Consider the following 24,803-nt stretch of genomic DNA (forward strand, 5'->3'; position numbering starts at 1 on the left):
ATCATGTTCTAAGACAGTCAAAAAAGGTTATAGTGATTCAATCATGCTCATATGAGTTTTAAGGCAGTCAAAAAAATTTATATGTGATTCATTCATGCGTATCATGTTCTAAGGCAGTCAAAAAAATTCATAGTGATTCAATCATGCATATATGTGTTATAAAACATTAAAAAACCTTTATATATGCTAATATCAGGTTCATATGTGTTCTAAGGTTGTCATAGTGATGAAAGCATACTTGTATGTGTTCTAAGGTTGTCAAAAAACTATCATAGTGAATAAATCATGCATATATGTGTTATAAGGCACTAAGAAAATTTTATAGTGATAAAATCATGCATATATGTGTTGTAAGGTTGTAAAAAAACTTTCATAGTGATTCAATCATGCGTATATGTGTTATAAGGGTGTCATAAAAATTGTATAGTGAATCAATCATGCATATATGTGTTATAAGGTGTCAAAAAAATTCATAGTGAGGCAATCATGCATATACTAGCTTGAAATCTAACAACATAAAACAAATGACATGAATATTTATACTTGATGGGCACCAGAGCTCATGTTGAATGCAGACGAAGTTCCTCTGTTATGAAAAAAGATGCTCAACTCATTATGGATAATGTTGGGAATTACTTTATTTAAAAAGTATTGCATTTTGTTTTCAAGACGCTGACAGACACCATCCCAAGACATAGCAGAGTCAATCAGACGTTGGGAGTTGATGCTGGCGAGAGAACTCTAAGAGCCATGGCTGCATGATGCAACGACTAGTGTGGTGTTCATGTTACTCTCAAACCCGAACATACTACCCTTTTTGGGTTCACCACTTGCAGTCACCCTTGGTGCAGGATTAAAAGGCAAATGCTAAGTAGAGTCATCGTCATATCGCTATATCATTTATTGCTTGTATGACTCCTACAAAGTAATGATTAGAATATGAATTAAAAATTAAGAATTACAATGTTTATGATAACGTAATTCATAGTAGCTTGTATATTATAATGTCTATTAATATAATAAATACATACTAATGTCGCTCTCGCCTTCTCTGATACAAAATCTCTCATGCTCTTACGTTTATGTGTTTCAACAAGCATATCTTTGTAAGGCATAATGTCTCATTTTTCTGCTTCCTGTAATGTTAAATGATAAAAAAATCGGTTAATAAGTATGCATAAATACTTATAAATTTGACAATATATATATATATATATATATATTGATGAGTTACCATTTTCTTCTGGTGGCTCCCAAAAGTTATAGATTCGCCTGTGTGTAGATGGGCATCAGGCATCTTTGCTCAGTTTTGTGCAGCCTTTGCAGGGCAATTTCGAAATTCATTGCTCATCGACTTGTCGCACATGCCCTCCTAATAATCTGTTCTGATAGTAAAAGGCCCATGGCCCTTTCACTATTGTGGATCATCTATCCCACCATCTATTTTTTTTACTGCAGTCTACATATTGTGCAACATGTTAGCAAATCGTTTGGCATCCACCTTCTACCACACTACCCTCGCATCTTTCTCCTCATTCGCAGTCGCGAAGCGATGGGAAGCCTATAAATACTTTCAGAAAGTTAGCACACATAAATATGAAACACATTAGTTATGATAAACGATTGCATACCATGAATGAGGACATTAATCTGTACAACACCTTCGTCGGGTACTCTTTCCATTGCGCTATCGATCCAGGAAGATGCTGCAGTAGTGACTTCTTAATTTCTTGTATTACTTCTTGCTGCTCAAACCTCGTACTGCACATGAATTGATACACATTAACAATCGACTGTCGATATACACTATTTATAAGATAAGTATTGGGCAAGTGACATTAAAATACTTATGGTCGACTATCGATATATACTATTTGAATTAGTCATCATGTGTCACACTGAGAAGACCCTGCATCCGGCGTTGTCTCGTGATGTGTATGCGTAGCTGGTGTAGGTGGGTCATGTGTAGGCAAAACATCACCTACAAAACAATGAGTTAGAAACTCACACAATGCACATTTAAACTAAGCAAATATATTATTATTTAAATGATATACCTATTGAAGCAGCCCATGAAGATGAAGGCTGAGACTGGCTACCACTGGGTGCTCGATGACTGTGACCTCTATAAACCATATTCTAACAAATAAAAAATGTCATGCAATACATTCAAACATTACAATACCTTCAAATTATTCAAATCATTGTAATATATTTCAATACATTCAAATCATTCATATCAAATAGAAGTATGTATTACAAGATGTATTTCACTAGCTCGAGAATGCTTCCTCATCGCTTGTTTGACTTTCATATTTTTCTTCTTTCTTCTTTTCCTCTTCGTCATCTTCTTCTTCTTCTTTATTGAGCGCCCATCCACTTGGTATATCATTTGGATCATATTCTTCCATGCATGTGCCATCGGACAATAGAGATATGACATGCATATCATGTGTGACATCGTGACCATAAAAAAAGTCATACATATCATCTGATTGATAGTAATATTTCTCTTCAGCAATCTTGTCTTTCTGTAATTGATCATACGCTGGGTATAGTTTAGACTTTATCTTACAAACTGCCCACCATTCATTTCTATCTGACTTCCTTGTACTCGGATATGAAGTATAGTAAACTTGTTGAGCTTACGAAGCTAATATGAATGGTTCATATGTTTTAAACCTTGATTTATGATTCACCTCCATAATGCCTGAGGCTTTGTCGACTCTTGTTGTTGTGGGATCAAATCAATAACACTTGAATAAAGTTACACTATTATTTGTGCCTAAGTAAGTCAACTCCATTATTTCTTCTATAACACCATAGTAGTCATGTTTATTTTCACAGTAGTTGCTACCCTTGACACACATGCCACTATTCATCGTTGACTTATTGACACCGTAGTCTTTTGTATGGAATCGATAACCATTTACGATGTACCTGTTGTAACATTGCACAACTTTGGTCGAACCACTTGATCTTTAACATCACCATGGCGGACCTCTAAGCATAAACAATGTCTGTGATCACAACCAATTAAGTATCTTATTGTTGTTTACACAAAAAGAATGTATGTCATCATTGTTGCCAACTCTTTCAACCATGCCACAACCTTATTTTTATGTTCTTTCTGTACTTCTGCATCAGTGAGATATAGAAGTTTTCTTCGCATCTCCATATCAAATCGTCTGCACTTAACAAATACTTATATTGTCGAACCATGTTGGCATGTATAGAACTTAGTGTTACATATTAAGTATACTTACTCGATGTATGTGTCGATTGTTGAGCAATTAAAAATGATATAGATTTGTGTTGTGTCTTGCTCTCGATCTTCCAAGAGTCTTGACCGGCAATTGCCAAATGCATGCCCAAGTGGTTGAAATATTGATAATTTGGCAGCTACAGTAAATTGTTCTCCATCATCATTACGAGGTGGGCATCTGTAACGTGTTGAACTATGAGGTTCAAAGTACATAGATGAGAAATTTAAAATCTCTTCTAAAGTGTACGATTCATAAATAGAGACTTCTACTCTTGCTTTATTCTGAACCTTTTTTTATGTCAAATATGCATCTGTCCACAATATATATCTCGGATTACAATAAATTTCTCAATAGCATTGAAGAGAAAAATATAAAAAAATATATACCTTTCAAATGGGTACATCCACGGATATTGCACAGGATCACCAACCCTTACTTCATATGGCAAATGTATGATCACATGTTCCATAACATCAAAAAATGCTGGCGGAAAAAAGCTTCTCTAGCTGACAAATAGTAGTGACGACAGAATCCTCAAGATTCTTTACCTCAGATACTACGACTTCTAATGTGCACAATGTTCTAAAAAATCTACTCAACTTAGACAATACCCCCCATATAGGTTTGTCTAATATATCATAGAATGCTAGAGGTATCAACCATTGCATAATGATACGATAATTATGGCTCTTCAACCCATATAATTGTCCCACATCTATCTTCACAGCCCGAGCAATGTTAGAGACGTATCCATCTGAAAATCTCAACTATCTTAACCATTGACATGTCTGCTTTACTTGATCTGGTCCAAGCGCATACCTTGTCTTTGGTTTCAGTACTTTGCCATTGTACTCTTTGAGTTCCAATTCTGGTCTTTTACATATTACTTTTAAATCTATATGGGCCTTTGGATTATCCTTCATTTTTCCTTTTATATTTGTTAATGTATTGAACATATTATCAAACACATTTTTCTCCATATGCATTACATCTAAATTATGTCATATCAATAAGGTCGGCTAATATGGTAGTTCCCAAAATATAGATTTCTTTGTCCAATTGTGATCCTTCTCAAATCCAAGGAAGGGTGTCGGGCTACGGGCATCTGTCAGTCCACATGGAAAGTATCACAATCTTCTTAAAATCTCTATGCCAGACAACCTTGTGGATGGACCTTCCATTTTAGTTTTGTCTGCTCGAAATGCATTCTTTTGTCGTCAGAACAGATGGTCGTTGGGTAGAAATCGATGATGATAATCAAATCAGCACGACTTCTTTTCATGTGTCAATCTAAAAGATTTTGTATCCTCCATGTAGTATGGGCATGCCAACCTCCCATGTGTACTTCAACCATATAACATATCATATGTAGGGAAGTCACTGATTGTCCATAGAATGGCAGCCTTCATATTGAAGTTTTATTTTTGTGGGCATCGTACATTTGAACATCGTCATCCCACAGTATTTTCAGTTCATCAATCAATAGCCTTAAATATATATCACGATTTTGGCATGGAGAAGTCAGACTAGGGATCAATAGAGAGAAGAAAAGATTTTGACGCTTCATACACAAGCTTGGAGGAAGGTTGTATGGGATGACAAATACCGGCCAACACAAGTATGGGGTTGATCTACCCCCAAATAGATTAAATCTATTTATACATAAATCTATCCTAACATTTCTCACTTCCATTGTGAAGTTCTGATGAGTACAATCAAAGTGCCTCGAAGCTTTTGCGTCAACAGGATGTGTGATCTTGTCTTCAGCATGTCAAACTTTATTTGCATGCCATATCATTTGTTTAGCTGTCATCGAAGACATATACAGTCGTTGCAATCTAGGGGTGAGAGGGAAGTAGCGGAGTGACTTGTATGATACTTTTTTTGACCTCGTGTTACCATTTTCCCTTGTTTTTGTCTTGAATCGAGGATGTCCACATGATGGACATGATCTGCTATTTTCTTAATCTTTAAAATACAACATGCAGTGATTTGGATATGCATCTATCTTTTGATACCCCATATTTAGAGCATTGACCATGACTTTTGCACGATAGAGATTTTCTGGCAATTTCTCATCTTTGGGCAACATACTCTTCACAATAGAGCACAGATGATCAAAACAAGATTCACTCAAATTATACTCTGACTTCAAATTTAGTAGTTGAAGAACTGCATACAAGATAGTGTGACTCTCGTAATCATCCTATAGTGTTTCATCAGTATCTCTAAGTAAGTCATAAAATCTACTAGTTGCATCGTTTGTTGCTTCTTCCTCTACCCCAGTTGGTGCATCACTATGTCCCATAGTTGAGCCCATTTATGGTGCTGCGGCATCAAATATCAAATCCACATATGGATTATCGTGCACCACATCCACTCATGCGTCAAAATTATTCCAAATTTCTTCATCATGAAGTATTCAATTCTGATAATTACTATCAAAACCCTTCATGTATAAGTGATGTCTAACGTCATGAGGTTCTACAAATCAATTGTTCTTACACATCGTGCAGGGGCGTCTGATCCAACCAGTGGGATCTACTGTACTGACACTTGTCATTGCGAATTCAATAAAGTTGTCAACATCATCCATATTCATGCGGCACCTCATTATCAACTATTCTGCGGTATATTCATTCACGGTTTGCAGTTATTTTGTTCTATAATGTTAAGAATATTATCATCACCAGTTAAAAGAGAATCTTAATAATGCTATGATGAAAAAAATATCTAATTTATCTACTAATTTTTGTTTGATGATTGTTTGTGAGCAATTTTTTGTTTCAATTAATGCGTAAATTTTCTTTCCCTCTACACCACAAACATGTTTAACATAAAATGCAATTGTATAAAGTATTATGCATGCATTGATAATTCAATATTTTCGTGTGTAACACCATCACATCATATTTATACATATCACGAGGATATTTAGAAATATGAAATCACATTTCATAACATGATACATTCATTTAAAGCATATTTTCATTATACAATTTCACATGGAAGACATGATTAAATGAAAAATAACTTCATGCAAGCATGGATACAAGCACATCAAACATTGCAATACATTCAAATCATTCATATCAAAAAAATGTCAAACATGTATCGACAGCAAACACACTCCAATATCCCGCTAACTACTATCATGCATAGCATGGAATCCGTACTCCAAAAATAAGAACACTTCTATTTTTATACATTAAAATCATGCTCAGCATGATCTCCAAACTCCATCAAAGCAGTCCTAGATATCTATAACTAAGTGAGTGTGTGAACAGAAAAATGTTGCATCCAAGAAATTAAATAACATGTGATGTGCTTGCATCACTTACTTACCATGGGTATTTACCTAATTTACATTTTGCTTATTTATTTTCGCATAGCATTTTAAGCCGCATGCGATGTTTAGCATTAAGCATCGCGCATTTTGCTTTGTTACGCACCTGCAATGCGCATTACTCTTGTCCGCTAAAGACAAAGACACAAGAAAGTACCAGGTCGGCAGAGCAAACACAGTGGTAGGAGGCGGATCCCTCTGTCGTTGTTGCTTAAACAAGATGGAAAGTACCAGCGAAAGGGGTGTGGGCCCCCCTGCCGGTCGAGCAAACACAACGGCAATGGGGGAGGATCCCCCTGCCCTTGTTGCTTAAACAAGTGCAGAGAAACTCTGCCCCCTGCAGGCAGATCCCCCTGCCGCTGGAAAATACCAACGGCAGGGGAGCTCCTGCCCCTGCCGACCGAGCAAAAAGAACGGCAAGGGGGGCAGATCTTCCTGTCGCCCCTACTTAAACAAGGGCAGGAGCTCACCGCCTCCCTGTCGAAAATTACCAATGGCAGGGGGTGGATCCCCTGCCGCCCTTGCTTCAAAAAATACTAGCGGCAGGGGGGAGGATCCTCTGCCGCCCTTGCTTAAACAAGGGCAGGGGGTCCGCCCCCTGTCGAAAAATAACAACGGCAAGGGGGTGGATCCCCTGTCGCCCTTGCTTAAACAAGGGCAGAGGGGTCTGCCCCCCTGCCAAAAAATAACAGCAGCAGGGGGCGGATCCCCTGCCGCCCTTACTTAAACAAGGGCAGAGGGGTCCAGCCCCCTGTCGAAAAATAACGACAAGGGGGGTGGATCCTCTGCCAAAAAATATTGTCGATAGGGGGGCGGATCCCCTGTCGACAGTATTTTAGAAAGAGGGACAGAGGGGAGGCGCGGGTACAGACGGCTCACCGGCGTACTTTCCTGTCGGTGGGTCGGTGGAGAGCGGGGGCGGTCACCGGAGAGCAGCACGGGGTTGTTCGGTGAAAGGACAGGTGTTGATATCGTTGGGTCGGTCGCTAGATAGCAGGAGGTGGATGGGGTAGTCGTCGAATAGCGGGAGGTGGTCAGAGTTGTCGTCGGAGAGCGGGAGGTGGCCAGAGCGCGGTAGGTGGTCGGGGAAAGCAACACGGGGGCGGTCGGGGGAATAGTGGGTGCGAAGGGGGCCGGGGCGGTCGCCGGAGAAAGTGATGTGATCGGTGCGGTCGTCGGAGAAACTGATGTGATCGGGGTGGTCGTCGGAGAGCAGGAGGTGGTCGGGGAGGTCACCGAAGAGCGGGAGGTGGTCGGGGCGGTCGTCGGAGAGCGGTAGGTGGCCGGACTTTTATGCCCTAGAAGGGCATTTAACATCGAAACTTAGCGATGGATTCGCGATGAAACAATTTCATCGCCAACATCGATGTTAATTAGCGATAGAATAATATTCATCGCTATGCCATCGCTAAGTTTCGACATGTTTGCGACATAATAATATTCGTTGCTAAGTAGCGACATATATTATTCTGTCGCTAATCCCGCAACTAATTTTAATGTTAGAGACGGCTCATTTTCTCTCGTTAATTCATCGCAAAATTGCGACGGATTATTTTCATCGTAAATTTATGTCGCTATTTGACGTTTTTCTTGTAGTGATCTCTCGGACTGGTCCCTTAGGAGGACACTATATAGTCGTTTTTGTAATTATCTCATTATGTGATTAATATAGTCTTTTCTGTAGTTATCTCGTTGTGTAACTAATATAGTCCTAGTAAGGGTTTGCCTAACCCCAGCTTGCCTTATTCAAAAAAAAAAAAACTCACTAGAGAGCAATTGCCTTCAAGTATCATTCCAGCAAAATGTCTTTATAAGAGTTCACATGACACCAAAAGGAGAGAGAGAGAGAGAGAAAGCAGCCATGCCTCAAGCTCAGAAAATGCATAAAATTAACATCTTGATCGGTTTTCAGTTTTAGACCTGCCTCTCATCCAAGACATTTATGCAATGCCCAAAGAGACAGGAAAATGATACTATGGTTGTGTAATTGTGTGATACATTGGAACACATACTGACTAGCTTAGTAGCGAGCCCGATGCAATCTTATCTCACAAAATTTGTGCATTAAGCACCTTCATCAGGCCTTGGGCCCCACAACTGACAGGCCCTGTCTTCAAGATGGAGGGTGATCATTAGGGATGGCAGTGGACCAGGGAACAACGGCCCCGCCCCGCCTCGCCCAGTTTGGACCAGGGATGAAGGTTAAAACATGTCTGTGTGCAGGGATGGACTTATGTTTTCCCCTGCCCCCGTCTCAATATCCACCCCGCCTCACCCCGTTTGGACCGGAGATGGAGGCGGGGGTGGAGATTAAAATCCATCCCCGTGTGGGGATGAAGGTTTAGATTTTGAAAAGGGGCGGGGGTGGAGACCTTGTCCCCAGTCCCTACCCTGGTTCACTGTCATCCCTAGTGATCATGTGCTTAATGCAGAGAATATTTGTGCAATCATATTGCACCTGATCTTTTCACCTTAGTAGCTAGGGCAGTTCTTACGAAGGAGTTGGGATCCAGAGAACGCTTAAGGGAGCATTTGCATATCACAACACCCTTTTCTTTTCGCGGAAACAGAATCAAGCCACCTCCCACAGGAACCCTTTCCGCTGAAAGTGGGATGTTCTCTTGGATTTTGAGCTCCTTTTTCACGAGGAAAAAGAGTGCCCAGTTTGTTTAGCCATGGTGGGACATGTGAAAACACGTGCCCCTTGATTCATTTCAGTGAAAAAGCTCTAGTTTCCGTGACACGCAAATGCCTCCTAAGCAGGGGCGTAGCTAGGGGGGGCAGGACTGGGCTGTAGCCCAGTCCTACCTCCCCAAACAGTTAATTTTTTTTTTTTTTAAAAGCCCAGTCCTAGCCCTGCCCTGATTCCATATGAAATAGATTTTTATTCATTTTTTAGCCCAGCCCTGACTGCAGCAAATAGTTTGATTTGTCCATATGAAATAGATTTTTATTAATAAATGTAGCCATTTTTATTTTATCTCAAAAAAAAAAATTTTCGGGGGCGCTGCCCCCGAACCCCCCAACTATCACACAAATAATTTTTTTTTTGCTACACCCCTGTTTGCCCCCCCTCACATGAATCCTAGCTACACCCCTGCTCCTAAGTGACCGGCTATGTGACACCAGTGTATGACAGCATTGCATGACGCCCACACTAACAACAGATTGCAGGCCCCACATGAAATGTTTTTATATGATTGGCTGTCACATATTCAGCATTGCATGGAGCTCACAGCGGGAAATTGCAGGCCCCCACATAAAATGCTGCCATGTGATTGGCTGTGTCACATAGCCGGTTCACTTAAGCTCAGATCTCTGGATCATACGGGTGGCTTGCTCGGTGAACGTCTTCTGTGGGCTAAGGCACATACCTGAGGTTTCCCATTATTAGAGGGGGGTGCCACTAAGCTACCCCCAGTTATTAAGAATTTTCCTTTTCAATTAAAAAGGAATTTATTATATGTATTTTCATCGACCAGCTGGCAACCCTGTGATATAGATGCATCCACTTGGCACAAATCCAACGCATTTATATTTGAAATCTATGGTTCCCATATGAGACCTTTGGATATCTAAAACATTGAAAACAAACTTCAACGCATAATTTATACATATAAGCAAATGATTGTTATCTTCATCTAAATAAAATATAAAATGGTGAATTTAGGAGCTTAATACATATGAAAACATATGTTGAGTACCCACTGATTATGCTTGTTATTTTCCTTTGAATATTTCATACCCAAGATGGAGTGTCCTTTTGGGTAGGAAATTATGAGATGTTTGCACTTCACTTACAATGAATTATGCTTAAATTCATTGCCAAATGATCGATTCCCACTTCTTGGGAAAAAAAACGGATGATTCATTTACGTGTGTGTGTGTGTCAATGTTGTCAGTATCGGTGCGAAGCGGCCTGAAAGTATCGTATCGGCAGAAAATCGATACGATGCTAAGCTGAATAGGCTATTTTTTAATAAATGTAAAAAAAATGCTTAAAATTATTTTAATGGTTTTAACATGTGTCACGTTCTGATTGACACAGAATATTTTTTAATTACTTTTTAGATTCACTTGAGAATCGGTATAAGCCGATTCACCTGAATCAATGGTCAAACGATTGGATAGCCGATACGATTGGTGTGCGTGCATGGTGTATGTGTAAATGATTGGTTCCTGACGAAGCGGAAGCTACTATTTGGACTTGAATGGATCGGTTCAAGGTCCAACTACTCAGCCATCCAATTGAGTTTGGATCCAAATTTTAAGTCCTTTAACTAGGTCCGCATCTTCTCAACTTGGTGACATTCACAAGTCGACCCTACCAGATGATGGTACAATTGAGTGACACATAAAACCCACAAAAATTTCAGCTAATTTTTGAAGTTTTCAAACTTTTTTTTTTTTTTTGGTTTCTCAAACATTTTTTTTTCTTCCGTAATTGACCACCTAGGGTCCTACAAGTACGAATGACCTAGCTAGGGTCACTTAACTTCATGGCAAGTATAGGGCTAACCCCACTCCTTCCATCATTCGTACTCTAGCTGCTATTTATTCCCAGCTTATTTAAACTTTGCAAGGCAATAGTGCTACACCTACATTATTGGCAGCATGTCTAAATTTCCTACTACAATTAAATAAATGCACACTAAAATCTAATTAAGTATGGGAAAATAGAGCCTGTTGGAATAAAATCGATAAGGATTTTGGAATTTGGCAGTTTCCTTATCGATTTTTTTCCATTTAGTTGAAGATTAGTTTTTTTTTTTCATTTGATTTTAAGTCATAGATTAGTTTCTCTTATTCATCCCTGGAATCATAGGATTGTATATTATAGGAGGAAATCAATTTTTCCTTCTCATTCGTGTTTTCTCTTGTTCATCACTTTTTTCTTCACCATTTTAACATGGTATCAGAGCCAATTGTGGTTTGTCTTGTGTTTGGCAGGTAAAGATCTCGTTCAAACTTGTGAAATAGGTTGGGCGTGTCCAACATAAGTCCCAACTCAACTCACACAAGCTCCTTAGGCAGCAATAAACATATTTTAGGTATATTGTATATCATACAACGTGGTATATCTAAGTATTTGGCTTCCCAAAAATAGGTTTAGAGTTCAAATCCTATTGTCTTCATCCTTAAAAACAATATACTTTTTTATGTAAAGAAGTCAGCTTGAGCTCGAGTAAGTAAGTTTTAGATTTTAAATACTACTACTTTCAACTTTGAGACAATGTATTTCTTTTTTTCTTTGCAAAGAGACAGTTTGAACTCAGCTCGTTTAGCTTGATATTGTCATGGGCTCGAGCTCAGGTTGACTTGTTCACCACGCCAACAGGGGCTCTGCTTGTTTGGTAGGAGCTGTTAGTGCACGTCACCATGTGTTGAGACATTGCAAGTTTAAAACCCAATGGTATGTTGTACGTAACTTGGTGGGGTCTGCCTAACACCAGCTTGTCTTTCAGAAAAAGAGGTATTGCTCACCACATTTACTAAAACCCTACAAGAACCTTTCATCATCATCATCATCATCATCATCATCATCATCATCATCATCATCATCATCCAAGGCTACATTTCTACAACATCTAAATTTTAAAAAATTTCTACTTCAAGATACATATGAGACTAAATGCTTGTTCGCATGCATTATTAGTTTAGGCACCATGTCAAATACAATCACTAATCTGGGATCCGCCGCATTCAAAAACACCGGCGGAAAGGAGTAAGCTCATGGAGTTTTACTCTGCTGCCAGGACAGCGATCATAAGTAGGGCAGGCAGAGCCAGCGCAGCTAGGTCTATGATCCTTTGGGTGGTTTCTTCGTGTCAATGTAAAAGAAAAACACATCCTAAAACATCCACGTTGACCTTTACAAGTACCAAGTCCCCCCAAAGTCTGAACTAACCTGACCCAACTCGGTCCACAACTGAAAGCCCACCCAACCAAGTCGATGGTTTTGACCAAAAGTCAAAGGCTAGATCAGTCCTAATTTGGCGACTCAAGTGGAAGACGGTATAAAAAACGAGCCCCCTGTCTCTTTGGGTGCATAACAATTTACGTTTTCCCAAAAGGGCTGGGCCGGGGCCCCACCTTGCAGAGCCCCACGTCGCAATCTTCACGAGACGTTACGCGATTCTGCGTACGAACAACGACAAACAACGTCCCCACCCCACCTCAACCCGGTGGGCCCCGTGCGTAGGTGGAAGGCTGGGTCCCACAAGGAAGTGGGGGCCCCGCGAGGAAAAGGGTTGAGGGGGGGAGGGTATGTCTTTATCCATCCAAACGAGAGATCCGATTGGCTGCCAGCACGTGCGGGAGCCAATTTGCAGGGCCGCAACGGTACTTTCCACTCACACGTGTGGGCCTCTGACGCCCCCATTTATTGGCCCCCGTGGCTTCTCTGAGCGCACCAAAACTTCTGTCTGATTGCCGGTCATGCCCTTACGGGCCCAGCATGACCCAAAACGGTTCGGGTTTGGGTTTGGATCTAGACACCGCCGGATTTAGCTGCACTCATCATGGAGTCGAATCATAAACTCGATTTTCTTGGTACTCTTTCTAGAATCCATTGGCGCAAATCATGTTCTTGGAAAAATGTTGGTACTAGATCCAAAATTGTTGGTACTAAATCTAAGACTCTACTACTATAAGATCCAAGATGGATGCGAGATCCAGAATCTAGACTTGGAAAAATCAGATCCAGTTTCTAGTCAAGCACGACCCAACCCATTACAAGTCAATACAGGATGGACCAAGAACCAAATCACGCATGCTAGACAACTACCTCAGGATCAGTTGGCATCTTACCCGGATCAATTCTACCAACGACAGGAAGGCTAAAGTGGGGCCAACTACAGGTTGGATATGGGCCGGGTACCCTACCCACTTGGTCAGTATCAATTCCCAAGCATACGGAATCACATGCTAGTAATCTTATAGAAAATTCAGGAGGTCTCAACTCTCACGTGGAACCCAATTGGATATGGACATTGAAACTGCTTGAACCAAAACCATGTCTATATCCAACTGCATCCTAGCCACCGAATGATGTTAGTATAAACGGATACAGATCAGGAACTCATAACCAATAGTATGGGACTCATCATCAAGCCTTTTTTCTTTTTGATGATGAGAAACCCTAGCCGAAGCGAGGAAATCCTAGGTGGGGGTCCCACAACCACTGTTTCTTACGTGGCCCACCTCTCAAAGTTACGAACACACTCGTGTGCCAGTGGAGTTTGATCTGGTATCATTATCTTAGCACCCTCACAACCATCCCACAGGCCACGTGGGCGACCCAAGGTGGTGACTCATCATCAAACCTTATCACGAATCATATGGAACCTGCTTGAAGTTAGACGAAATGTGGACCAATTAAAGACACTCATATCCGACCCGTTTTAGCCCAAAGAACCAAAATGTCTTTGTGGGTCCAAGAAAATATGAAAAAAAAACTCCAGGGGCCTTTTCAATATGCCACGGCAAATGTGAGGGTACGGATGTAATTTTCTTTAACGAGAGTGCCACGGACACGCGCGTGAGAAAGTCTAGGCACGTGGGAATCGGTTCCGAAAAAGGCATTTCCCTGGGATTATCGTTTTGTTTTCATCATAGGCGTCCAAAATAGAGTAAATCAAAGAAATTCAAAAATCATGAAATGGGGGCCACAACGGCCTCGCGTACAGTCGACATGTCCATGACACGGCCAGCTGTACAATAAAGGCCAGAACAAAACGCTCTCCACCCCTCCACTCGTCCACGTCGGATCTTCGACGTGGTCGATTCTCCTTTGCCAGCGGCTTCGGCTTCCTCTAGCCCGAGCCGGCTAAGCCGATATCCATAGGGATCTCGGCAATGACCGGGAAGTCCCCCATAGGGGTATTCTGGACATTTTGTAGAGGCATTAGATGACACCCACGTGGCCCCTTTGGACTGAAATCCTGTTTTTATGAGTCAAAGGCTTGATTCGTCCTTGACCGATGTGTGGCTGCCCTTCGAGGGGTGGAATGGAAGGCGCTTGGGTGATGTTTAAGAGCGTTTCTTCTTCTTTTTTTCTATTAACACGCTAGGAGACTAAGGCTTCTCACTTTTACCTACTGTAGATAAGATGTCAATTTGCCAAACATGAGGTTTATCTTTTCATAAAAGATCTAATGCAAGACAAATATTCAAGTTTGGGTCTTTAACATGAAAGGTTCATTTCTGCAATATGTTATCTTGAGCTTGCTCGTGACACTGGTATCTCAATTGACCCTCTTGTGTTGCCTTCGCATAATGCACTTATCTTTTATTGAAAGTGAACTCAGATATTTATTTTGGGTTCGGCTTTAAGTGTCCTAAAAAGTATTAAAAATATAAGCTAGACTCTTTGTATTCTTCCCTCATTAATTTAACCTTATCTTGGAAACTCATTTTGCATTTAAGATTTCTGCAGTTTTTTTATGAAACTTTTTGTATTCCTCTCTTAATTATTTTTTGAAAAAGGTAATAGTCTTTTAGTTTTTTCATGGTATGAATTTACTCGGTTAGTAAATTCGGTCTGGGCCTGTATGCTATATATAGCAGCCTTGCATTCTCATTGTGTGATATCGGTTGGTTGGTTTTTGAAGCCAGTAAAACTCCTGCTCCATTCTTGCGTGTTTTTCACTCTAGAGAACAATCTTCTACTCTAGTTGTTATTTTTTTTTGTTTTATTTTTCAACATAGTGGTATCAGAGTCAGGATGACTTCCAACATTATGGTGCAACCTCAAGTTCCTTACTTTGCTAGAAAAATTTATAACAAATGGAGTATTCAAATGAAGGCGCTCTTTGGCTCTCAAGATCTATGAGATATTGTTGAAAGTGACTTTGATGAGCTAGACAATGTGGAAGGCATCACTCCACGATAACAAACTGAGTTGAAGGAAAACCGAAAGAAGAACAATAAGGCATTGTTTTATATTTATCAAGTTGTTGATGAAGGCATTTTCGAAAGGATATCTTCGGCAGAATCAGCAAAGAAAGCATGAGATACTCTCTATACAACATATAAAGGAGAAGACAAGGTAAAAAATGGTGAGACTCCAAAACTCTTAGAAGTAAATTTGATTCTTTAAAGATGAAAGAATCTGAAACTATTGAAGTCTTTTTTTAATCGAGTCTTCTCCATTGTTAATCAAATGCGAGTAAATGGTGAAAAACTTGAAGATCAAAGAGTTGTTGAAAAAATATTAAGGTGCTTAACTCACAAGTTTGAACATATTGTTGTTGCTATAGAAGAATTCAAAGACTTATCCACTTTGTCTATTGATAGTTTAATATGATCACTTCAGTCTCATGAACTTCGTATAAAGCAATTTGATTCTCCTTCAATCGAGAAAGTTTTTTAGACACAACTATTTATATGTGGTGGTGCTCAAGGACGAAGAGAAAGAGGATATAGAGGTGGTAGAAATCAAGAGATAAAAGAAAAGGAAAGTAATTCATCTTATTCTATGCGAGGAAGAGGTCGTGGTCGCTTCCTCTCACAAGTTCAATACTTTTATTGTCAGAAGTATGATCACAACATAAGGTTCTGTAGAAAGAAATTTGGCAGAAGAAAACCAAAAGGAGGTAACCTTTATGCATGAGAAAAATAAAATTCTTGATGATGATATTTTCTTTCTTACTTGTGATACCAAAGAAGAAACGCATGATAAAGTATGGTATATTGATAGTGGTTATAGTAACCACATGACTAGAAATAAAAAATTATTTATGGACTTAAATGAAATGGTCCAAACTGAAGTTAGAACAGGTGATGATAATAGGCTTGTTTTCAAGAAACATGGTGATATTCTTGCTAAAACTAACCATGGCAGCAAGCACGTCACCGATGTTTTCTATATTTCAGGCCTCAAACCCAATCTTTTGAGTGTTGGGCAACTTATTCTAAAAGGATATGATCTTCATTTCAAAGGAGAAATATGTGAAATCAAGGACAAGAAGAATACTCTCATAGTCGAGGTAAAAATGACTCAAAACAAAATGTTTCCATTTATATTTCAAAGTGTTGTTCTTTCTTGCTTCAATACTATTAGTAAAAATTCATCATGGTTATGGCATCTTCGATATGGACATTTGAACTTCAGTTCTTTATCTCTTATGTGCAAAAAATATATGGTCAAAGTCATGCCTAACATTCATTCGCAAGACAAAATTTGTAAAGATTGTGTTCTTGAGAAACATCACAGAGACTCTTTTTCTGTTAGCAAATCTTGGAGAGCATCAAAACCACTTGAGTTGGTTCATTCTGATCTATGCGGCTCTATGTGCACCACATTTATTGGAGATAACCGTTATTTTTTAACATTCATTGATGACTTCAGTTAGAAGACTTGGGTCTATTTTCTAAAATAAAAATCTGAGGTGTTCAAATATTTCAAGCAATTTATGGCATTTGTTGAAAAGCAAAGTGATCTCTCTATTAAAGCCTTGCGTATTGATCGTGGGGCTGAATATATGTCAAATGAGTTCGAAGAATTCTTGAAAGAAAAGGGCATTCATCATCAGATAACTACTCAGTGCACACCTCAACAAAATGGCGTTGCAGAAAGGAAGAATCACACAATCATTGAGATGGCAAGAAGTATGCTGAAATCTAAAGGTATGCTTAACATATTTTGGGTTGAATCAGTGGCATGTGCTATCGATCTTATTAATCGTGCCTCCATTAAAAGTGTTCATAACCTAACTTCTCAAGAAGCTTGAGTGGGCAAAAACCATGTATTGCTCACTTGAAAGTATTTTGCAGCATATGTTATAGCATATGTTATTCTCATATTCCTGATGAAAGAACGAGCAAGCTTGAAGATAAATTTGAAAAATGTATCCTTGTTGGGTACAGTGAATACTCAAAGGCTTATAAGCTTTACAATCCAATCACCAAGAAAATTATCATAAGCATGAGATATAAAATTCAATGAAGAAGAATCTTGAAATCGGGATGGCGAGAATGAAAATAAAAAATCATATTTCATCAATAAGGAGGAGAGTCACGAACCAAGTAGTAGTGGTGGTGATGGAAATACTTCACTCGCATCTCCATCGTCTTCAAGGAGTTCTGAATCGCCTCCTATGAAGACAAAAAGTCTTCAAGAAATTTATGAAACAGCAAGAAGAAATCTTGATGAAGACTTGGTGAACTTTGCTTTATTTGCGGACGTCGATCCAATTACTTATGAAGAAACGTCTCAAGAAAAGAAGTGGAGAATTGCTATGAATCAAGAAATGGGCTCTATTGAAAGAAATCATACTTGGGAGTTGACTGAGCTCCCAAATGGACATAAATCTATTGGTGTCAAATGGGTATATAAAACAAAATTCAACTTAAATGGAGAGGTTGAAAAATGCAAAGCTCGGCTGGTGGTAAAAGGTTATAAGCAAAGGTATGGCATCGATTTTAATGAAGTTTTTTCTCTTGTGGCTCGCCTTGAAACAATTCACATGGTGTTAGCTTTGGCTGCTCAAAGAAAATAGAAGGTCTATAAAATGGACGTTAAATCAGCTTTCTTGAATGGTTTTCTTGAAGAAGAAGTGTATATTGATCAACTTCCGAGTTATGTGAAAAAGGATAAAGAAAATAAAGTGTGTCGATTGAATAAGACTTTATATGGGCTGAAACAAGCGCCAAGAGCTTGGTATAGTCGCATTGATGGATATTTCTTGAAGAATGGTTTCAAACGGTGTCCTTTTGAGCATACTCTCTTCATCAAATAAGGTATTCAAGGGGAGTTCTTAGTCATATGCTTATATGTTGATGATTTAATAATTACCGGCACTAGTCCAAGCATGTGTGAAATTTTCAAGAAGGATATGATGCACGAATTTGAAATGACTGACATGGAGCTTCTCCATTTTTTTTGGGCATTGAGATAAAGCAAGCTGAAGATAGAATATATATATCTCAAAAAAGGTATGCTGAAAATATATTGAAGAAGTTCAGAATGGAGGGTGTTGCACCTCTTAATACTCACATGAAAGTTGGGTTGAAACTTAGCAAAAATGATGGAGAAAGAAAGATAGATGCAACCCTCTATAGAAGCCTTGTTGGTAGTCTTATGTACTTAACTTCTACAAGACCTGGTTTTATATTTGTTGTCAGCATAGTTAGTAGATTCGTGGAATCTCCTTTTAATACTCATTGGGACATAGGTAAAAACAAATTGAGGTATGTGTGTGGCACTATCGATTATGAAATTCATTATAAAAGTGTCAAAGATTCAAGATTGGTGGGCTTTTGTGATAGTAATTGGGGTGGAAACAGAGATGATAGTAAAAGCACATCAGAATTTGTTTTTCACATTGGCTCAGGTACAATCTCGTGGGCATCGAAAAAGCAAGTTGTTGTGGCTCTCTCTACAACCGAAGTTGAGTATATTTCATTGACACTTTCTCTGGCTAAGGTGGATTCTCCATGAGCTGAAACATCCTCAATATGAAAGCACTCATCTATTTTGTAACAATAGTTCAGTCATAGCACTCAGCAAAAATCTTGTTTTTCATGACAAAAGCAAGCATATTCGAATCAAGTATCATTTCATTAGAGACTTGGTCAAAGATGGAGATGTCAATGTCAAGTTTTGCAAGACCCAAGACCAAGTGGCTGATGATATCTTTACAAAAGCATTGAAGAATAAAACTTTCAATAAATTGATAGAGAAATTAGGTATTGTTATAGTCTAGCTTAAGAGGGACGACTGTTTAAGCTAGACTCTTTGTATTCATTTAACTTATCTTGGGAACTCGATTTGCATTTAGGATTTCTGTAGCTTTTCTATGCAACATTTTGTATTCCTCTCTTAATTATTTTTTGAAAAAGGTAATAGTCGTTTAGTTTTTTCATGGTATGAATTTACTGTGTTAGTAAATTCGGTCTGGGGCCTGTATGCTAAGCTTTGCATTCTCATTGTGTGATATCGGTTGGTTGGTTTTTGAAGCCAGTAAAACTCTTGTTTCACTCTTGCTTGTTTTTCACTCTAGAGAATAATCTTCTTCTCTCATTGTTTTTTTTGTTTTATTTTTTCAACAAAAAATTCTTATGAGATCATATAGATCCTCTTAGAGTTTCTCGTAGCATGTGATATTCTTTTGTTGCTACCAGCCATTTTATCCAATAGTTAAATGTCAATGACGTTTTTTGAGAGAAGAGTCCATTTGTTGGGAATAAACTAGAATCTGTCACAAGAGACAGTTTTCTCCTGTGAAGATTAAGAAATGATCAGGTGCAATAAGATTGCACAAATATTTGTGCTTTATGCACCAAATCACCCTCGGTGTGTCAGCTGTGGGGTCCAAGGCCTCGTGGAGGATGATCAGGGGCTTAATGCATAAATTTTGTGCCATGTGTTTGCACCCGATCTGGACTCTTTCCTGTGTAGCATCATGATTTGAACTTCATATAGAACGAAAAAAATAAGTAGAAAGGCTGCCACCAACCCCTCATTTTTCTCTCTACAGGATCTGAAATCACATTTCAAAGCTGGATTTTTTAATAATCAAATCTGAAGCAAATTATGATTTGGAGAAAATACACTATTGATTTTTGTGGGGACACCGTAAAATTGAAAATTATGTACTTTAGGGTGTGCGGCATGGTTCATTTGATAGGGATCAACTATTGAATCATACCTTTTTTTTATGAAAAGATATAATTTTTAGATATTTTAATATTTATGAAAATTTTAAAATATTAATTTTCAAGCCTTAAAAGTATTAATTTTCAAGCCTTAAAAGATCCTGTTGATGCATGCACTGCATTTCAACGATTCAAGAGCCAGTCCCTTTGAAATCAAGAATGTAATATAGCATCCGTGCGATCAATCATATTTAAGAATATATATATATATATATATATATATATATATATATATATATATATATATATATATATATATAAAGAGAATTAGTAGTTCTTAAACAGGTCATGTCTTAAATGTCCAAAACAATTTAACAAAAAAGCAAGTGCTTTTTGCTTAATTTTAACCTATAAATGTGCTGATTACTATTTATTTACTAAAATCAACTTTTGATCAAATCGCTTTAACAAGAAAATCTTTTTTTTATTACATCAAGTTGTAATGCAATATGAGCCATTGATATTTTATCACTCTTAAAAAACACATGTGAACGTGAAAGATAATTAATCTAATGCATATTATCTGCTAATAAACTATATTAGATATATATGTAACACATGTTTGGTGATGGAAAAATATATTGCAGTCAATAAAACTGTACTGGGAAGACAATTATGCTTTTTTTCAAACTTTTAAATGCTCTTGGCATTCACTACAGTTCAACCCAGCAAGGAAGTTGTTAGAGTAGTGTTTGGACTTTAAGTGTATCGTTTATTAATCAAACTAGCCAAGTTAAGTTGGTCATGCGAGGAGACTCCATGCCCCTATGAGTCTATGCGTCATTTGAAGTTGTCTGAACTTTGAATTAACATGAGAGAGAGAGAGAGAGCTGATGAGGTGTAGTCTTTGTTTTGTGGTCTCTGGGAGTCTGAGCCAATGTGAGAGAGCATTCAATGCTCCCCTCTGCAATATATTGGTATCAATGATCAATGCTTCTGTCTAGTACTCTCTCTCTCTCTCTCTCTCTCTCTAACACAATTTAGTCACTAAAAGGCCCCCTCGGAAATCAGCTTTGCTCAACATCCCCCTTCTGAAATTTTGCAACAATATATTCCAATAAATAAATATCAGCAATTGCTATTCCCATTTTCCAGTTCCCATCCTTTCACAAGCTTTGCCACCATTTTCTATCAAATCGAGGGTGAAACGGTAAAATGCTCCATCTGGTTCGTCGAGTATCCAATGATATTATTCCCCACTTTTCTACTTCTGCAATCTTACAAAAACTTAGTAAACAAAACTATTTTCTTATGATGGCATTGTTGTTGTTTGCTTAAAAGTTCTCTTTTATTCCTCCTTAAATATATCTTCATGACGTCACGTAACTCAAAATCGTCTCCCCCCATTCTATCTCTAGAGAGAAAGAGAGAGAGAGAGAGACTGACACAGAGGGAAAGATAGTTTAGGGTTTTCAGAAGATCATGAAGAAAAAGAACGAGTGGATGATGAGCAAAGGAGCGGGAGGAGCTGCTGTGTTTTGGGAGGTCCTTTTCCTATTCTTTTGGCTTCTTTTTGTTGTTTTTCCCTTTTATTAAGGCGCTCTGAACAAGCCATTTCTGAAGAATCAATAAGCACAATAAGGGAGGCGTGGGAGTCAATTTTCCAACGGGTTCAGGGAAAAGAGAGGCAGCAAAAAGGAGAGCAAAAATGCAACAAGGGTATGGAATTCCAGAGCTCCAGCAGTTCATGGTGGATGGGTCTTCTCTGTTCACACTCTCCAGTGACTTGAACCCATCTTCCCAGCAGAAGCATCAGCAACATCTACAGCTTCAGCAGCAGCAGCAGAATAGGGGCTACCAATACCACCAGTTCCATCCATTCCTTGAGTTTCAGAACCTGCAGCACCCAAGGTGGTTGCACCCTCAACCACCACCTCCGCCTCCGCCGACGATCCGGCCACCAGATTTGGTTCTTGAGCCACAGCAAGACAATCCATCCTCCCGCCTCCTCCCTTTCATATCCAACTTCAAGCCGGTGGTGAACGCAAACGAGGCCAGTTGTAGCCGCGAGAGGCACCATTTTGCAGATGAAGATGTTTCCCTTGAAGATGAGGGCTCGGATCGAAGATGGTCCAGAGAGGAAGCACCAGTGAAAAGCCCCGATAATTTCATTAGAGGCCCAGTCTGGTAATCAACAGCAACAAACGCATCCTTTTTTTCTTTATTAGAGAACATTGAGATCTAGAGTGAGATTGGCACCATAGGTTTTAGGCATACAGTAATGTGTTGAATCAAATCGGTTTTAGGCCGCTCCCCTCTACAAAAGCAAACAATAAGAAGGGAAAAAAAAAGTACATGAGAAGCTATCTGTACATGAGGAATCAAGTTAGGAGCTTCTTGGTGATTTTTAATTTTTTGTATGATCACGAAACAGGCAGATCGTCAAACACCAATTTTTTTTTCTTCTGTTTTTGTTTTTGTAACTCAAACCTAGATTGATACTTCCAAGATATATCTTACTCCAAGAGAAATTATTTTTCTTTGGAGTTCGTAGCTTGGCAAAATTACAATGTTTGGGCAAACATTATTGATACCACTGCTTCTGATCCACTGCAACTCCTTTTGCATAGAAGTCGATCGATCATGTCGCCCTGACGTTTTCAATAATTTCACAGGCGGCTTTCAGATTTGACCAACAACAGGCCAACCACCAACGCAAAGAGATACAGAACGGAAGAAAACGAACCACCAGAGAGCAAGAGCAGCAGCAGTACCAGTTACCGTATGTTCAGCGAGCTGGAGGCGATCTACAACGTGGGATTCTCCGGCGACCTTCAGGCGGGTTCTAGCTCAGCCCTCACCGGAGACAAACCGAGCTTGGTGCCGGAAACGGAAGGCACCCACGTCGATTTGGCGTCGGAGACGTCCGCAGAAGAGGAGGCGTCAATGAAGAAGATGCGCGAAGACCAACAAAAGAAGAAGAAGAAGAAGAAGAGGAAGAGGAGGCAGCAGTTGGCCTCCATAGGGGTCTTCTTCGAGCGGCTCGTGAGCCAGCTCATGGAGCACCAGGAGGCACTGCACCGGCGGTTCATGGAGGTGATGGAGAAGAGGGACCGAGAGAGACAGAGCCGGGAAGAGGAGTGGCACCGGCAGGAGGCGGCGCGGCTCACCCGGGAGAAGGCGCTGAGGGCGCAGGAGGAAGCCGCGGCGTCGACCCGGGAAGCCGCCATCATCTCCTTCCTCGAGAAGATCACTGGCGAGACGCTGAAGCTGCCGAAAAGAGACGCCGCGGCCGCGGAGAATGTGCAGCCGGAGGTGTCCGAGAGCAACCGGAGCGTCGGCAACAACAAGAGGTGGCCCAAGTCGGAGGTAAACGCGCTGATCAAGGTGCGGGGCGGGTTCGAGTCGAGGTTCCAGGAGCCGGGGCTGAAGGGCCCGCTGTGGGAGGAGGTGAGCTCGGCCATGGCGGCCATGGGCTACGCCAGGAGCGCCAAGAGGTGCAAGGAGAAGTGGGAGAACATCAATAAGTACTTCAGGAAGGCCAAGAACAACGCCAAGAAGATGTCCCAGAACTCCAAGACGTGCCCTTACTTCCACCAATTGGACCTCCTCTACACCAACAAGGCCTCCTCCGGCGACGACAACCTCGCCGGCGGTGGTGGTGCTCCAGCGTTCTCGCAGCTCTTGGATGCAATAGTCCCCGTGGATGGTGGCCGGAAGGAGGAGACGGATTACTACCCTCTTTGTGTTGGTGGGCAGATGGGGGTCGAGAAAGGGTTATTGAATTGTAGTGAGAATGAGAATGATGTGGAGGGGGAATATGGGGATCGAGAGGGAGACGAGGAGGAAGAAGATGGTGATGAGGAGGAGCAAATGGAGAGAGAGTGAGGGAAGAGAAAGGATGAAGAGGAGCAGGAGCAGAACATGCAGACTGGTTCCTTCATGGAGCTTGTTCATAACTAACGACTACTTCAACAGCCACCATCTCGGTAGGTGGTGGTGGTGAGCAGCATCCTTCATCATCAACACTATGATCAAAGTCTTTTTTTTCTCTTATTTATTAGTATCATCATTATGATCAATTATTATTATTATTATTATTATGGTTTTCACTTTTCACTTTGTTTTTTTCTTTTTAGAAGTTTGAATATGTGTTTGTGATTAAAGAGGAATAAGAAAATCCAATTTTGCTTGTTTGTGTTAATGCTTGCTTCTTTTAAAGGAGGGCCATTAATGGGGACTTGTTTGGTTTTGGCAACATGAGGGGGTGAGGGTTGTGAGAAGGAGAAGGGAATGCGTAACCAATTAGTAGTATAGGCCCCGGGCAGGGGTCCTAGCCTTAAGAGTTTTACGCTGTCGGCACGATGATCATAAGGCAAGTTTAGTGCATTTTCTTTTAGTTATAAATTAAAAAAAAAAAAGTAAAGATAAAGAAAAGAAAGAGGGCATCTGGAGGAGAAGGGTGATCAGAATTCAGAAGGTTCAGTGGCTCAGTCTGATGCAATCTGTGTATGGAGGTAAGGGTTTTTGGGGTTTTGCAATGAAAGGGGGGAGAGAGAGAAAAGGGGGAGAGGAGAGGGGAAGGCTTTGGT

The 24,803-nt window shown here is 39.9% G+C and overlaps 1 protein-coding gene across 1 annotated transcript; it reads left to right on the forward strand.

Moving 5' to 3' along the window:
* The first annotated feature begins 21,919 nt into the window (after positions 1-21,919).
* LOC149832984 (uncharacterized) lies at positions 21,920-24,571 on the forward strand. Its single transcript, XM_090013349.1, has 2 exons — positions 21,920-22,398; positions 22,887-24,571. Exons 1-2 carry the CDS (start codon positions 21,920-21,922, stop codon positions 24,097-24,099), a joined length of 1,692 nt encoding a protein of 563 aa, XP_089869475.1. The 3' UTR covers positions 24,100-24,571.
* The last annotated feature ends 232 nt before the right edge of the window (positions 24,572-24,803 follow it).

Source organism: Nuphar pumila, chromosome 7 (genome assembly GCF_984573655.1).
Source record: "Nuphar pumila chromosome 7, dmNupPumi1.hap1.1, whole genome shotgun sequence".
NCBI classification, from domain to species: domain Eukaryota; kingdom Viridiplantae; phylum Streptophyta; class Magnoliopsida; order Nymphaeales; family Nymphaeaceae; genus Nuphar; species Nuphar pumila.

What these genes read in the sequence shown, in the direction of transcription:
- LOC149832984 (XM_090013349.1), top strand. Translation starts at nt 21,920, where the DNA reads ATGCAACAAGGGTATGGAATTCCAGAGCTCCAGCAGTTCATGGTGGAT. An exon ending in TTCATTAGAGGCCCAGTCTG is followed by an intron (nt 22,399 to 22,886) that starts GTAATCAACAGC and finishes ATAATTTCACAG; the next exon opens with GCGGCTTTCAGATTTGACCA.